Raw genomic sequence first — 17,115 nt, 5'->3', positions numbered from 1 at the left:
TTTGTGGTACGTTCCCACTCTGCGGTCAAGCTATTCAAGATGTCTCTGAAACGTAGGCACACGGTTGTGATATCTTAACCAATGAATTGTATGTAACCTTACCATGGCACTCTTCCAAGGCAATATCCCTTTGTCTCCAGATGAAGATAAACTGGCTGGGTGCAGAACTCCAATGTACATCTTGAAAGATAACTCCGTAAATTCACGCTTGGCAATTCAAAGGTCCCAATACTTGTTTGAATAAACTGGACCTAGCCAAAGCAAGCAAGCTGTTCATCTCTTTTGCCGTTCTCTAAATAATCCTCCAAATCTGAAGGGATTAAAAGGAAAAACATATAATATAAATCTTCCGCCTCCCCGCCCCCCTCCCCCCCAAAAAAGGGTCAGAAGTGTTCAGGCCTAACAGAGGATTTCATGTATATCACCTGAAAGACAACTGGCAATGAATGCAAGTATTTAAAATTATTTTAAATTCAACAGAGAGGAGAGACAAAGATATGTTTTAAAAAAAAGAAAGAAAAATTGAAGACCACGAGGAAAAAACAATTTCAACCATGAAAGAAATAATAAATAAATAAATAAATAAAATCAGCACCAGTACAAGTCAGACAAACATGTACCTGTGAAGCCTCCTATACAGAGAGGAATTCTAATGTGCAGCATAATTGCTTTATCACAACAAATTCTTGGTGTTTGTTTAAAAACTTCCACAATCAGGGCATATCTATGGGATGGTGCAGGTTTTTGCAAAGCACAGAATCTGGGACACAACAACACATGCACACACACAGAGCTTTTTTCGTTTGCTCACCTGCAGCAAGATTGAAGCATGGACCAGAAGCTGGGGTCTTCTCTCCCTCCTTAAGGAGACTCACCACTGAACAGCCAGTGCTAAAACCCAGTTTGAAACATTCTCATCTACATTAGCCTTAAGAACTTGGAAACCTACTGTATGGTCAGTGTTGAGATAGATTCTCCCTTCCAAGTACCTGCGAGATTCAAATCTAGCTCCGTTGAAACGTACAACAGGCGTAAATGAAAGGAGCAAGAGCCATCATCAGCCCTTAACCTTCCTCTTCCCAACTGTCTGGGATTTCATCAAAACTGTTCAACTGGACCAATGAAATATACAACTTCCTTAACAAAGGAGGCAGAACAAATTGCAAACAGAGACAAATATGTAAGTAGAAAGTGGTTTCATCAGTTTATTGCTTTTTGCAACCTGAACGTTGATGCCATTTTACAGATGGTCGAGTCTGTGCAGGAGTATTCTAAGCATTATATACTACTATGGAGAACGTTTTATCACAAGCCGTAAAACTGCTGGGAAAACAATCTAACCTCCTATCAACAGGACTTGAGAGTTTGACAATAAATACACCTCCAAAAAAGCTACTGGCATTTACATCAATCAACTATTTTTAAGTCAGAGTAAAGTAAAAAGTTCTGGTGAGAGATCAGATGCTCTGATACACATACTTCGGGTGTATTTAAGATTTCCTCCCAACACACACATTCTGAACTCTTCCAACACTTTTGAATCTTCACCAATATCAAATGAAATTAAGGTACTTTGCTTCCAGTTTACATACTAGGAGAAAATAATTAGCATGTTTTAATATATTAAACTAAAAGACTATCTGTATAAAACTCTTCACACATGAAATATTTTTAAATTAAATAATTAATGTACTTGCACAAAAACATGGACTAGAAATTTATTGCTAATGCAAAAATTAATGTGTTTCAAGGAAAAGAACTTAGATTAATATTATTGCTATAAACACAAACAGTGCCAGAGACAAGAATCTGATTTTCATATTTGCTTACATTCATAACTGGCTTTCAAGGAAGTGTGGGGACACAGGACTTATGAAAGATGAGGTCCACAGCTTTCTTCAGAATTACGCTTTATGATCTGACGTAATTTTAATGTCTTTCACTATAATGGCCAGAATCTTTCCGTTTGCTCCTGCATTTTTACGTTATCATTCACTAGGTCTTCTCTCCATGGAAACAAAAAAACAAGCCTGCCCATAATCTTGCCTTCCCACATACTTTTTCTGCAGCATTTAACTCCATGCTATGCATGTCTTAGACAACAAAAAAGTGGGAAGGTTCACCAACTGGTGAGTCCCCTGGCTATGCCAATATGTTTCTATGCCAACTTTTGATCAATTTGCTAACAAGCTTTCATTCCCAAAGAATCCATTTTTCACATACTATAGATTGAGTAACAACACTGCTCAGTGCAAACAGTCACATCTACTACTCTACTAGTAACAAAATGAAAACAAACATCTAAACCTGGTCACAGGTCTGCACAGTCCAGTTTCTTTGCAATGCACTGATTTTCGGTCACAAGAACATATACATACAGTATAAAAATTAAAAAAATGCTGCTTTCAACAGTCATGTAGCTTGCTACTGTATCATATTACTTTCTCAAAGTGATTTTCTTAACTTATGTCTCACGCAGTTGTCAACTTGTAAGTTGATCCAGGAAAACAAAATAATTCTGTCTCTAACTCCAATTAAACAGTCAACACTAGAATTCATAAGGGTTATCATCAATGTAAACTAAGGTTACAATATCTGTAATTACTTACTAAAGGACAGCAAACTAATGGAAATTTCGTCTTAATCACAGATTCTATTATTGCTGTATGGAAGATTTATATAAAATGGTATTTTATGTAACTCTCGAAAAAACACAGGTTCCTAAAACTAATTCTCAAGTCACTGTAAAAAAAGAAAAAAAAAGATTTTGTATTAATGACATTTCTTTAATAGGGGTGGTTGAACTCTGCTGCAAAACAACCAGTTAGAAACATGTATCTGTGTCTGAAGGAATGAAAACGTTAAGAGATCTAGTTCAGATAAAAACCTCCTACGAGTTAAATCCTCTTATAAAACATCTTGGGGCCCAAATAGGCCTCATGATAAAGCAGCATTCTAAACCCAATGCATTAACTCATCAATGATTTTAAGGTCAAGTATGAATGCTAAAGTACTTACTATTCAATTGTTGTCATAATAGTTTCTTCTCCTTCACCTCCACTCCCACATTCCTCCTCCACTTCCCCTCCCCCAAATATTAACACAATAACAAAAGAATATAAATATCTGAAGGAAAAACACAATAGTCAATTGCAACAAATGAAAAACTTGAGAAGCGTATGCCTTTCTTTTCATGTCATGCATGAAAAGGAGTCATACACCAAGAACTGGATCCACAAAGGTAGTAGTTCAATGGAAAAAATATTCTCTTATGTTACTAGAAAAACTCAGGCTAGCATTGTGCGCACCATATACATCTGAAAACAAAAACTCTGCTTTTTTCAGACAACTTAAAACATTATATATTTAAATGGATCTCTTTCAATTCAAAGTTGTATTTACATAGATACCCACAAAAATGTGCAAAGTAAAATGCAACATCTAAATAAATTTAAAAGTTCAACAAATTAAACCTGACTTAAAAAAAAAAAGAAAGAAAAAAGCCAGAGATTCCAAGTCCATTTTATACACACTTTAACAAAACACCGAAGACAGTAAAATGGTTGTTCCAGCCGAACCTCTGAAAAGTTAATAAATCCAAAGCATGTTGCACTTCAATCACTAGCTGTCTTTGATGCAAAATTCACAATGTATCCCACCGGTGAGGTCTTTGACAACATTTTCTTTAATCAGTTTTTGCAGGAATTTTGTTTCGCTTGTCACATTGTGCATAGTTTGTCCGTTCATGGCAGCCATGCAGAGGTTGTTGTAATAGTGCAAAGGTGTGCTGGGCTGATCGAGGTCATATCCAAATCCTGCTAAGCTCACTTCATCACACAAATGTGTGGCCAGAACAACTGCTGTGACCCCAATAGTGGGTACATTCTAAAAGGAGGAAAAAAAAAAAAAAAAAAAAAAAAAAAAAAAAAGCTTGCTTAATTCAAATACATTCTCCTTTGCCAGTTTTATACTATTTTACAACATTTAATTTATTCCCTCTCCTCACTGCAACACAGAATAAAAGTTAAAGCATATCCTGTTAAGGCAAGGGGACCATTTTTACAGGAAGCAATGCATTCAAAACAATCATTTAAAACTGAACTATTAAAATTTCAGAGCCAAGTATTAGTACAATTTGAATATCTGCCTTTAACAAGAACTTCAGCTTTCAGCTCTACATTCTTCCCTGTGAAATGAAAGCAACATCTCCTGCTTCTATATAATTTAACTAAGTAAATTTTAATCTGAACTCCAATAACTGCTTGCATGCTATTAAAATTGACATTTTTGATCTATGCTTGCTTCAGTCTTGAGCAAGAGGCTTTCTAACAATATCCTTCAGATACCTTTCACTGAAAAAAACCTTGAAGAAGGTACATATGCTAAGATACAACTAAAACATATATAGTTGGATATATTATATTTTTAATAAATAACTATTGCAAGGTGAGAAGAGCCTTCAAAACATTTGTGCAGTAACACTAACATGAAATGCTCTTACACAAAAAAAGTTGAAGAAGCAATGGTTGTTCAGTATATCTCACAGTTCCAGAGAACTACTGACACCCAATTTCTCAGATACATAACTAAAAAGTTAACAAAAAAACCTTTTTCCTGCAGTGTTTAGCTAAACTAGGTGACTCATCACTTTATGCTATCGCTGAAGCTAAGGATGCAGAAGGAGAGCGTACCCCTCAACTGCTATTAAGCACACTGGTATGCATGGCAATTCCAACAGCTGGAAGCCCTGCTAGAGGAAAGGTTGTTTTACACTTGCCCTGTTCCCACCCTCCCTCTGTGCTCACTACAGTTGGAGATACCTGTCAACAGCTGATCTCTGGTTTGACTTAACATAGCTGCTCATAAGTGGCAAATGCACTACTGAATCTAATTGTATTTTCAGTATTTAGCAGCAGTCACAATGCCATGCGAGTGAATGCATTGTACCAAAATGATTTATGTTTTATTGCATCTGAATGTTTTGTAAAACAGACCACTTTACATCAGCTGAACTCATACTTTCATTTTAAATAAATGAAGAAAATAAAACAGTCTTGAGAGAGTTAGTTTCCATATTACTTCATACCAGCTCAGAAACTGCACAGGGGAACTGTATTGAAAGAAGTAGACAAAACATTTTTAGTTTCTTTTTTTTTCCTTCTATTTTCATACAACCTCTTTCTCCTAGAAGAGAATGCCTTACCTTATCCCAACCCCAGAACTTGGATCGAGGTTCAGGGAACTGTAAAATGTCCAAAGCTGTCTCTTTAATGATGATTGGATTCAGAATCCGAAACTGTTTTGATGTAAAAGGAATTTTCTCAGCAACCTCCTTCCAAAAGAAGAGCCGCACCCACAGAGGCTAAGAAAAAGAAAAAAATAGTTCAATTTCCCTTTCCAAAGGGCAACTTTGACACTACAAAGCATACAGGGGACATGACAAACATTATCAGAATTCACCTAAGTTTATGAGAAAAATCAGGAAACAGTTTACAGCTAAGACAGCTCAGGACTATCAGCATACAACTCAAGTGACTGATTCAAGAGGAAGAAGTCTAAATTATTCGGAACTGCAGAACGAGCGTGGGGTGGAAAGAGGAAGTTTGTTTACTCTGAATATTTGAGTGCACTTTGTTTTTAATCAGCCAACCTATGCATCCCTCCTTCAGATTTTCCCTAGCATTAGCTCAGTTGGTTAGAGCGTCATGCTAATAATGTCAAGGTCGTGGGTTCAATCCCTTATCGGTCACTCGTTTGAGGGTTGGACTAGGTGATCTCCAGAGGTCCCTTCCAACCTTATCGATTCTATGATTTTAACTGAGCAAGCAACAGTATCTAAGAAAATGGGAAACGGAACCTCAGTTTTCCACAAATATTAACCAGGGCACTCGGAAGTGCTGAATTTAAAACAATTTTGTCAGGCCTTGAAGTGAACAGTTGCTGTTTGACAGTCTCTATTAGTGAAAAAACAAACACTTCAGATGAAGGATTTACACAAGATTCAGTAAGCTAGATTTCCCACCTCCTGCCACTTTCAGTCAGTAAGATACATGCTAACGGAAAAACTAGTACTAGATCAGGCTGACTTAATGCATCTTTCTCTATAATGTTTAATATTAACCAAATGATGATTTGAGATACCTGCAACATAGAGCTATATAAAGTGCAACTCTGCAGCAGCTTATACCGATTATATCTAGGTTACTGTGGTCCCTTCTTCCCATTCACTCCCATGAAACAGTTCACTAAAGTACTACTGCTTGCACAGCAAGGTGATCCATCTGCAAGCCTAGTATTTCAACGTTTGTTTTCAGCTCAACCAGTTCCGAAAACTGACCTTCTACAAAGGCAAAAACACCAGAGCAAGCAAGGAGGTGTGAATGGACAGGTGCTGATAGGAACAGGACGGAAGCACAGCAGCCTGGTCTTGAGCTGATGTAAGTAGCTGCAGAATCACACATCCTTACGCTTCATTTCAGTGTAAATGCAAGAATTTTGTTTAATCATCTACAGTATATGTACAAGAAGAGAGAAAGAGCTTGGGAAAAGAACAGAATCCCAAGCCAATGACAGCCCTAGCAGGGAAAGGCAAGATGACCAGTACCAGAAGCCAAAACACTGGATTTTAGGATAGACAGATAGGAAATGTAATTGCAATTCTGTTTTCTCCTCTCTGATTCCATACTTACGGAATATTTATATACATTACTCTAACTCTGCTCTTAAGAAAAAGAAAACAAGCAAAAGTACTTTCTCCATAAATTACATCAGGCTTGTAACTAAATGATAGAGGATGTAGATGCCAAAAGTAATCATTTTTTCAATCCTCAAAACCCAAACCTTCTAATACAAAAAAGCTGTGTTTCTGCTAGTCATTCTTTAAAGTCAGGGATTCAACCCAAGTCAGAAAGTTGCTAGTAAGTGAAATTACCATATACCTGCAGGTAAGGTCATGGACCAACATTATTGCCTTGTCCTTTGTAAAACTTAGCGAGTGATCAGTTCTTCAATTTGTACTTTTACACATTCAAGAAAGTCTCCTCTTTCCAAAACATGCTCAGATTATTCAGAACAAGATAATCTTCTAGCATACACACTCTCTGAATTACAGCAAGAGATGGTCATGGTCAATATTAAACAGATCTTCCATGTGATTTAACATCATAAAAATCACAGAATTAAGCGGGGGGGGGGGGATCTGAAGTACCTAAAATATTATGTATTGTTAAGAAATCTGACAGGCTTTCTTATAAATCTATCTCAAATGAAAGTTTAGAGCAGGTTTTTGTTTTGTTTTGTTTTTTCCTCCAGTCTGTGGTTAGAATAGCCTAGCTAGCGGTTTTCAACTTGGTGAAGTCAAATGCCAGCGAACTGAAAGAAGTCAATACCCACAAATTTAAAGAGATTTTTGGAAACAAGAAATCCTATCAATTCCCCAAGAATCTCTCTATGGAGGAAGACATTTCTTTAATTATTTAATGAGAAAGGAATAACTTCTTAATTTTAGAGCTATAGACACTGTGAATAACAATTGTGATGCTTCAGTTATACATTAACTGCATATACACCATTTTAGCAGCACAGACTGCAGCAGTTAAAAAAAAAAAAAAAAGAAAGTGGTCTGACCTCTGGAAATCTCAGTTCTATTTCTAGCTCTGCAGACTTGAACAAGCCGCTTAATCTTAACGTGAAATGAATTCCACTTTATTAAACATTCAACATGTCACATAATTTAATGCCTGTAAAACACCAAGATCTGCATAAAAAATTATCAGCAGCACATGGTTCTTCCTGAACACTCATACTAACTGAAACTAGGACATGATTAAAAAAAGGAAAAAAAAAAAATACAAAAAAGATACTCAGTACAAACCAGGAAGTAATGGTCAATCAATTTCTTAAGTATTAGAAAACAAAAAAAATAAAAGCTACAAGTATGTTTTACTACCCCTTTACATACCAAAGTTTCATTTTTTACCATTGCTTGAAGCCAGTTGAAATCAACACTTTTAAACAAAACAGCCACAAACAAGCTAGCAGGATGATACTCATGTTCAGAAAGTGGAGCTCCTTCTGGATAAGTCATCCTTATAGTAGTTTTATTACCAACATGATCTGTGTATCCTTGAACTGGTGCATCATTTAACCTAAAAAAAAAAAAAAAAAAAGTTTAAAGACAAAAACTGTATACTGCACAGGGATGCAGTTTAATTAAAATGTCAAGATACTAAGCAAAGAACTTCTATTTGGCCTACAGCTTTTTAATCAGAGTGGAGAACAGTGTTTTCTCAGTATCTTCATGTTCCTTGCCTCACACACTCATCTACCCCTTATCTTTGAGAGGCAGCCAATTCTATTTCTGGATTAAGTGTCCTAAGTGCACAACTTCGAAAGGAAGAGCTCGAATAGAAAAGTGCTTAAAACAGCATTGCAGAATTTCACTTTGCCTTGTACCAATTCAGAGAGGCTGAAAAGGGGGAAAAAAAAAAAAAAAAAAAGAAAAACACAGTTTCCTGCAGAATGAGAATGTGTTTACACATAAGATATTCAACTTACCCCTTCACTAACACACAGGGCAATGTAATGCCTCATGTGATCTTGTACCAATTCAGCCCAGCAGAACTTCAGATGCTAGCACTGGGCTTTACAAGAACAGCATCAACCAGCTCATCAGTTCTGCAGCACTAACAGTGAAAGCCCTACAACCTTTTTTATTTCAATAGAAACAGTGACCTTCATGTTCTCTGCCACCCACAATTTCAGCAGTCAGTGCAAGTTCTCTGCCCCTCTCAATGCAAAGAGATTTGTGTACCTTTGTATAAGAGGTATTCACTCACTGTATCAGCTCCTTGCTTTTGAAGAGGAGCCAGTTTTGGTTTACACTATTTGTCAGAATACCTTTATTAGATTTATCTGTTAGTTCACAGGATTCAAAATACAAAGAACAAGAGTTCTAACTGTTCCATTCAGAAAGCAGGAATGCAGGTATGCATTTGTGCAATACAAACATCAGACAACATACATAATCACAGAACCATGCACTATTCCTGTAAATATAAGCAAACATCAGCATGCTATAAAAGTGTGTAAGCAAACCGCAGGCCGAAACTATCATTCATTTTTATTGTGCTTGAAATAGCTTTTATAAGAAGAAGGAAAAAAAAACTTCAAATAAACTTCTCAGATAACCAAGGGAAAGAAGGCAGAAATGAGTCAAAGCCTACCTCCGAAAGCTTAAACATATGAATGGATAAGAAAAGGAATGTATTTTTGACTGATTTCATTGGATTCTAAATAATTTCTGCCCACGTTTTCTGATAACTGACGTCTGAAGCCTACAAATAAATTACACTGAATTCTTGCCTTCTGAATGTGACAATGCATTATTTTGCTTCTCAGATCTTGAATCCTATCAAGTCACAAGTAAATTTCACACAAGAACTTTTAAAAAAAGAACCTCTTGCAAGTTGCATAAGTTGGAGATGCTTTCCCCTTATAAAACACGCCTGCTCACAAAGCAAAACTGAAGTAGTTTGAATCCTTAAGTAAAAAGGAAAATATGTACCTTATAACAATATCAAACTGATTCAATAAGTGACCCAGCTCTGAGCCATGAAGGATTCCGCCACTGCCAATAACAACACAGCGTTTACAGTGTTTTGACTTCAAATCTTCTGGCAAATCATGCTCAGGTAAGAGTTCAAGGAGATTTTGAAGCTTATCAAAGAACTTGTGAAATCCAAAGGGAGGTTCATATTTAAATAAAGCTTCATCTTCATTTACATTTTTTCTTACAAAAGGAGATATGTCCATGCTGTATTTCTCTGCAAATAACTTTCCCATTTCCTTCTTTGCATAAGAAGGTCGGCACTGTCCCTGCAGCACAGCGCTGGCATATTGTTGTGCTCTCTAAAACAAAACACACAAGATTTCAGTGAGGAAAGCTAGTTTCGGTAACAGAAATAGCTCTCCCAAAGCAACCCACCAGGTGACCTCTACCACTTTAGCAAACACAGGCTTTTAAAAAGAAGGCTTAAACCAAGAAACCCAGAATGTTTTAAAGCATTCTCCTATAACAACATACTTGCCAGTGCAGAGTGAAAATCTGCAACTGAATGCCTCTCCATCTAGTCATTTAAGTCTGGGCAGGAAATTTTCTAGATAACAGATTTAGTTAATGAGAAAGATAAGTAAATTGATATCCTTTTTATAGGAAAGACCTGCCTCATCAGCAGTTTGAGAAATTTTGTACTGCTACTTATAAAAACAAATGAAAAATCTGAATTACTGTTACCTGAATTACTGTCACCTATCTAATTTAGCAGGAAGACAGCAAGAGGAATTCTAGATCTCTGTTCAAATGTGCAACCTGAATTCTGACTGCAGTGGCTTTCACCAGATGTGTCAGCTGGGAAAAAAGTTGTGTGAAATGGCATGCTGGAGTTGTTTACTTTTTCTAAAAGTACTCCTAAAGCAGTATTTTTAATGAGTAAACACAACATTAAGAAGAATTGGGGGGGGGGGGGGTGTTTCAAGTCCTCTTTCAAATATAAGTCACCAAAATAAAAGACTACCGTACTGTATCATGTTACAGCTGAATCTATTCATGCAAATTACACATTGATCCATCTCCTTAGAAAAAGCTGTTCATGTGTGTTTTTTACAAATCTGTAGTGGCAAGTTGGTACCTGAAGTAAGGAAGAAAATAAATAGCGAGGTACTACTTTATCACTCACAAAAAATCTGCTTGCATGTTCTTTCCCCTCAGTGTGATTCTGCTCATCTTTCCTCCACTTTAATTAAGAAACATTAGAGAGCAAAAGGCTGATAGAGTAAAAACTCAAATCTTGTGCTCACTCAGTTCTCTTCCTGTCCTGTTAAGGGAAGGGGAGTGTACAACTGGGTGTGTGAAACGTGGCTTTGGAGGGATACTGCAGTGAGGGTTTTTTTTTTTTTTTTTTTTTTTTAAGACAACTTCTACAGAACTGCCTCTGCCACTATGACAAAGGCCTCTGGAAGCCTGGGTTTATGAACACCACGCTTTTTCCCTGGGCTAAGCGTGACTGAACAGCTTTATGATGCATTTTGACAGCAAGTTACTTACAAAAGCAGTAAGTCAAATGAGAAGGAAAAGGGAGGCAAAGAGGCTCAGAATGGAAAAAAAAAATGCACTAAAGGAGATGGGTGGGGAGAGGATGCACATGCAGTGAAGCTGAGATGGGACCGTCATAAATCAAGGCTTCCTCTCAAAAGATGTGTCTTGGTATTGAGACGTTCAAGGACAGAAACTCAAAGTCAAGCATGAGAAAGAGCAAACAGGTAAGTAGGAAAAGACAGAGAAATGGCAGCAAAAAATAAAGAAAGTCTTACAGCCTTCTCTTGCACAAATTTAAAAACCATATGCAAAAAATATAGTTGAAGCAAGTATCTGCTATTAAAAAATTTTTTTTTAAAGAAAACAACACAACAACAACACGACACCACCACACGACACCACCACCACACGACACCACCACCACACCACCACACCCACTGAGCTACACCTGCCTACACAACATTTACCCCATGCTTCCAAACAAGGTAAGATAGATCAGTCTGGGAAACTGGTTTGGAGTAAAATAAAGTTTGGGGTTGGGAATGGGATCATCTCCCCCCACAACATGTCTGTCTTTTCATTTGCATTGATTTTCTGATCACAAGAACATTTGCATTGACACAGTGGGAAAATGACGAGGCAGGAGTATGCCAAGATCACTCCTTAAAACGTGGTGCCAGTTAAAAGTACAGGTAAAGCTGGTCTTTGTGACCACATCTTCAGTTTTCTCTTCCTTGTAGCATTCACACAGTAGCAACCAGGTAACCCCTCCACTTGCACTGGAACACCCCGCCAGGGAGGTCCTGTGCTGAGGGAACAGCAGCCCTGGCTGGACTTTGCAAGTCTCTCAACTTTGCGTTGTCTCTCACATTAAAAAAGCCATAATGACATGTTCATTTCAAATGTTATTCTTAACAGCCATGTTGCCATCTTGTTTTCATCTCTGTGCACTTCTCACCATCACCCTTCCACAAGAACCCCACACAGAGGTTCTACAGGACAAAATGAAGCATAATATATTTGCCTTCACAGGATTATTTCATCATTCGACTCCTTCCTTACAGATCCTTATAACTCTTGTATTGTGCATTAAAAAATTTAATCAAGTAAAAAACACCAAACCTTTACACGATCGAGGTCCACATACGGCATTTTTGTTCTGTCACATTCTTCAGGGCCAAAATGTAGTTTGAGGATATAAAGGAAGCACCCTCCAACCACAAACAGTACAAAAAGTCTAGAAACAAATAGGCGGGTGTAAGGAATTGGACAGCGGAAAAAGAAACCCTGTATTTCCAGCAGTTAACCTGCTGCTAAATGAGGTATTTTTAAACAAATTTAAAACAATTCAAGAACTTCAAAGACATATGTGCATTCAGTTCAAACCAATAAAGCCTATAGCACAGTGTGCTGCAAACTTTTCAGAACTCTTCAAGAGATACCTGCAGGAATCTGCTAACCTAAAGAGATGCTTTGCTATGGAAACTGCCATAAACTGACACTTTGATTTTATACAATTCTATACCTGCATCATACACTTTAAATATGGCTCTTATGTGTCAACAGCTCTCCTTACAAAGAAACCAAAAAATGACTGTTTTTACCAGTTTCAAAGGGCAATTCTATTCTGAAATACAGACTTTCATTCAAGTAAAAGCAACAATAACAAAAAGGACAGAATCTCAGCTTGTAAGATTTTGGCTCATGCAAAGCTTTTAGCTCACTTGGAGGCCAGAATGCAGATATAGATGCTCAAGTTTATATCAAGAAGTCTAATTTATTTACTTATATTCTCAAAACACTTGGAAGAAAAAATAATCCTTTAAAATTGAATAATGTAAGTTACCCACACTTGTGATCTGCTTATTTCTCATTACAAAGGAATCTCGCTATTCATCTCCAAATATTCAGTTGGCTTATTTCCTGTCTAAACTGCTTTGCAAATATTACATGTCTATGTGGTCAGAGTTGTGACTGCACTCAGCATACATAGTTTGAGCTTTATTATTGCTTTTCATATTGGATTTTTAAGTATTTCCTATGATTTTCTAAGGACTGGATATGTATTTCAATGTCTTAAAAATACACAAGCTACCAAGTGTTTGGTACTTCTTGAAATTCACTCGGGTGAACTTGATACAATTTTAGAGATTTTTAAAAAGCTCTTGTGGCCAATCTCGACCATATTCTTCAACTTCTCAAATGCATGATGCACACACTAAATCACATTATCATACAGACAATCTCTAAGTTTCAGTACTCCTGAAAAAATCAGCTGACCTAGCAGAAATAAGGGAAACACAGATGAATGAAGCTGCTTTTACTCCACAGAGGTTTAACAAATTATCTCTAGACTAAGCCAAGACTGCATGATACAGGTGCTCAAAATACCAGTGAATCCACCAGTTTGAAGTTTGGGGGGGTTTTTTGTTTGTTTTTCTTTGTGTTTTTATAGCTTTTAGCTTTTTTAGCTTTAAAATCTAAAAATTCAAATCACAGAGAAGTATCGTAGTAGTGAGATACTGGTTTTAAATGTGATTTGGATGTACACTTGCATACTCTGTTGCATGTAGTTTAGGGTAACAAACATTTTATGATGTAACATCCTGGAAGAAAAAGTCTTCATAAAGGAATGAACTGTGAGGTGACACACTCCCCTTCCTCTTCCAAAAAATAACCAATAAACTTCCATCGCCCTTTATGTTCATCAGTCATCAGACCATTGATTCCTTGGCATCTCTACTGATCTGGAGTACTTGTGAGCAAAGTACTGGAATCTCACATTAGCTGGGGAATACTGGCTCCTCAAAATTTTAGCTGCCTCAATGAAACTAGGTGCCTAACCTTCCATTCAGTTGCTGTAGAAATCCCACCTCTTGTTTTCTCCATCCTCTTCTTTTACTGCCCAGACTAGGGAGAGAGCAACTGCTCTTTGAATTACCATGACAATGACACTTACTTGGGAGTACCTTTTAAAAACCAGCCTGGTCTTTTCATCTTCGTGTGCAGCTGTCTTATACCATTGCACAGGAGGTGAACAATCACTTTTTAACTTCACACTGTTATTGTCACTCAGCATTGCTGTAGAAAGAAAAAAAAAAAGTCTTATCACAACCTTTTCTGAACAGAAATCACTCAAAAGGCATTCAACAATTTAACTTACTCTGTTCCCCAGAGATTTTACTTCCTGGTTTTCCTAACAAAAACAATGAATCACTCCTGACTTCCTCATGATTAAGGACATAACTCATTTCAACTGCACTGCTAGGAAATTATGCTAAAAACACGTAAATGTTTCCGAGTGAATAAAAGAATCCACCCACAGTATCCTTAGCACATGTAAGGTCCCTGAACGGAAAAGTCCAAGCATCATGGTACCTCGCAGTCTTCAAGCACAGGCCCAGCACGCACAGCCTGCAAGCACCACTCTGAAACTGGAGCCCATGTCACCAAGCAGGGAGATCAACTCCTTGAAGTCCCTGATGTCAAACACACCTGCTGCTCATCATAGGTCTGAAGCTATTGCTGACCTCCTCAGGAGCCCCAGAACACAGTGAGCAACTTTCAGGGATGAAACAGGAACCAAAAACAGCATAAAGGCAAACTGCCCTTTCTGTGCATGGCAGCACGATGCCCATGGATGCTGAGCCCAGCAGGAGTGCAGAGCCCTGCCTCGCGTACAGGCAAATTCCTGATCATCACCTACCGAGCAATAATCTCACTGCTTTGCCAGGAGACTGTTTCTCAGCTCCCATGAGTTTCTATCAGTATGCTTCAATTCTGATTTTGGAAAGAAATATGCAGCCTGCCACATCAACTTTTCATGGGCTGCTACCTAACTACTGTAAGATTTGAACCAACAAGGAAATGCTATGCAAAGCCTACCTACACGAGCTTTCCTTCTTTGCACTGAAAGGAGAAAGAATACAGGCAAGGATTTTTCCGGCCTTACTAACCTCCTAAAGCAAATTACTCTTAGATCAGACAACCACGGAACAGCACAGATAGTGTGATACTCCATAATGGAGGATTTCCACACTATGAGAGTGACGGAGCACTGGACCAGGCTGCCCAGAGAGGTTGTGGAGTCTCTTTCTCTGGAGATTTTCAAGGCCCACCTGGATGCAACCCTGTCTGCCATGCTCTAGGTGACCCTGCTGAGCAGGGAGGTTGGACTACACGATCTCCAGAGGTCCCTTCCAACCTCACTGATTCTGTTATTCTGATTTCAGCCCTTCTCATTCCCTTTGATCTTCTCTTCTCACTTAAATAACTTCTCTCCACTGCACAGGCACTTTCCTATTCTTCCACTCTCTTGCCGAAAACTCCATCTCAAGGAATTTTAAAGAAACAGGGCTACAAGAAGGCTTTTAGCTAATGATTATTTTCCCCATTCTCTCTCCCTTACCTCATCTCATTTCACTTAATACAGGGATATTTTCCATTCAAACTAACCCGTATTGGCACTTCACAGTACTGTCTATTTGAAGTAACAACCAGTTGATGTTCTTAACCACAAGAATGTAGAGCTGATGAGGTAGAAGAGTCCCTTCCAGTCATCAAATCCAGTCCATTGAAATTTTAGAAATACCTGAATTCAGAAGATGCCGCCAAGTCTGACTCTCTTCATACTGTCAACACGTCACTTACCAGTAACAAATCTGAGATGCATAAAAGGTCAAACACCAAAAATTGTTATGATACAAGACAGAACAAGGAGAGATCAAGATTAATACCAGCATCTAAAGTCCCCTGAAGAACAGGTGATAGTTAAGTAACGCTTTCTGGAATCATCAGCAACATCATCTCTCACAAAACAGAGCAAGGCTAATCGTTTTTGCAAGTAGAAAGCTTTAGTATTTACCTCCAACACAGTAATACCACAGTAACCCAGTTACATAAGAACTTGAAACCATCCACCTGTGTTAACTGCACAGATTCTCTGGGCTGTCACATCCTCTCTTGTAATACCTTACCTTTAAACAGTGCCTTCTAAGCAGTAGCTCTGAGAGTGCTCTACAGAGGTCAATATCATTAAGCTTGTCTTAAGACAGGGTAAACTGAAACCTAAGGGGTAAGCGACACTCCACTGCCACCCAGAATGATAGTGGTTAAGCTAGAAACCAAATCCAGCTCCAAGTTCCTGAACAACCTGCCAGGATACAAAAGAGCAGGTATCAGTCAGACAGGACATAGTGATCCTGTCCAGCACATTAAGCCTTTCAAGCTCATCATCTTCCCAGAGCAGTATCATGTCTTTACCAGCTGCATCTATACCACTGAATAAAAACAGCACCAAGTAGCGAAACTGGGCATTCACCCATCCTATTCACCCACACTTCATATCCATCTTGCTCCCAACTAAGAATTGCAGCAAACTAATCGAGTCCACACAGGCTTTCAAAGCACAGAGTGCATTAGGAAAATCTGCTGCAAGGACTATACCCAATACCCAGGATGGAGTAACCAGCTGAACTGCTCCACCTTCAGACTTCCAGCACTACGCCAGAGGGACTCACACAATCACAGTATACTCCAGGATAGGACACACATCCTTCCTGGCATACTTTGCCAGACAAGACCAGGAGGTATCCCTCATCATCACTGATGCCCACTGCCTTTAAATAAACATGTATTGGGTATCACATGGAGATCGTAAGTGGCCAACAGAGGTTGCCAGCATGGACATGGAGCAGACCCAACTATGGATCCTGCCCTGTGCAGCTGGTCACATGCTGTGCATGCAAGAGAGCTATGGAAGAGAGCACTAAGTCCTGCAGAACATGTACAAACTTCAGAGCTGCTCCAAATACTGCAAAAAAACAGAAACAACTGGATCACTGTGGAGGAAACTAGCTCAGGCCAGCACAAACAAGAAGCTCTCAGCACTTCTTGACAAAAGGGCAGGAGATCATTCCCTGTATGGACAGCTGTATGGACAGCTTTACTGCATAAACCTAATCACTAGATGTCACATATGCCTAAGATGCAGCATACAATAAAATAATTTTATTTACTAG

The 17,115-nt window shown here is 38.2% G+C and overlaps 1 protein-coding gene across 6 annotated transcripts in view; it reads right to left on the bottom strand.

Moving 5' to 3' along the window:
- Positions 1–1,181: 1,181 nt before the first annotated feature.
- The window catches only part of ST3GAL5 (ST3 beta-galactoside alpha-2,3-sialyltransferase 5), a 29,791-nt gene continuing 13,857 nt past the window's right edge, over positions 1,182–17,115 (bottom strand). For 4 of the 6 annotated variants that reach the window (XM_062575192.1, XM_062575194.1, XM_062575193.1 and 1 more), the window contains exons 2-7: positions 14,065–14,176; positions 12,218–12,332; positions 9,566–9,909; positions 7,961–8,147; positions 5,204–5,362; positions 1,182–3,885 (exon numbers count right to left, since the gene is read on the bottom strand). In XM_062575192.1, coding sequence (XP_062431176.1) covers positions 3,622–3,885; positions 5,204–5,362; positions 7,961–8,147; positions 9,566–9,909; positions 12,218–12,332; positions 14,065–14,174 — 1,179 coding nt within the window. In that variant the 5' untranslated portion in view covers positions 14,175–14,176 and the 3' untranslated portion in view covers positions 1,182–3,621. Of the gene's footprint in view, positions 3,886–5,203; positions 5,363–7,960; positions 8,148–9,565; positions 9,910–12,217; positions 12,333–14,054; positions 14,177–17,115 lie in introns of those variants that run through there. The other 2 variants (XM_062575196.1, XM_062575197.1) reach the window with 2 other exon arrangements.

The sequence above is a fragment of the Rhea pennata genome, chromosome 4 (genome assembly GCF_028389875.1).
Source record: "Rhea pennata isolate bPtePen1 chromosome 4, bPtePen1.pri, whole genome shotgun sequence".
Classification (NCBI taxonomy): Eukaryota; Metazoa; Chordata; class Aves; order Rheiformes; family Rheidae; genus Rhea; species Rhea pennata.
The sequence above is the reverse complement of the archived record's forward strand: the minus strand, read 5'-3'. Positions and strand labels throughout refer to the sequence as shown.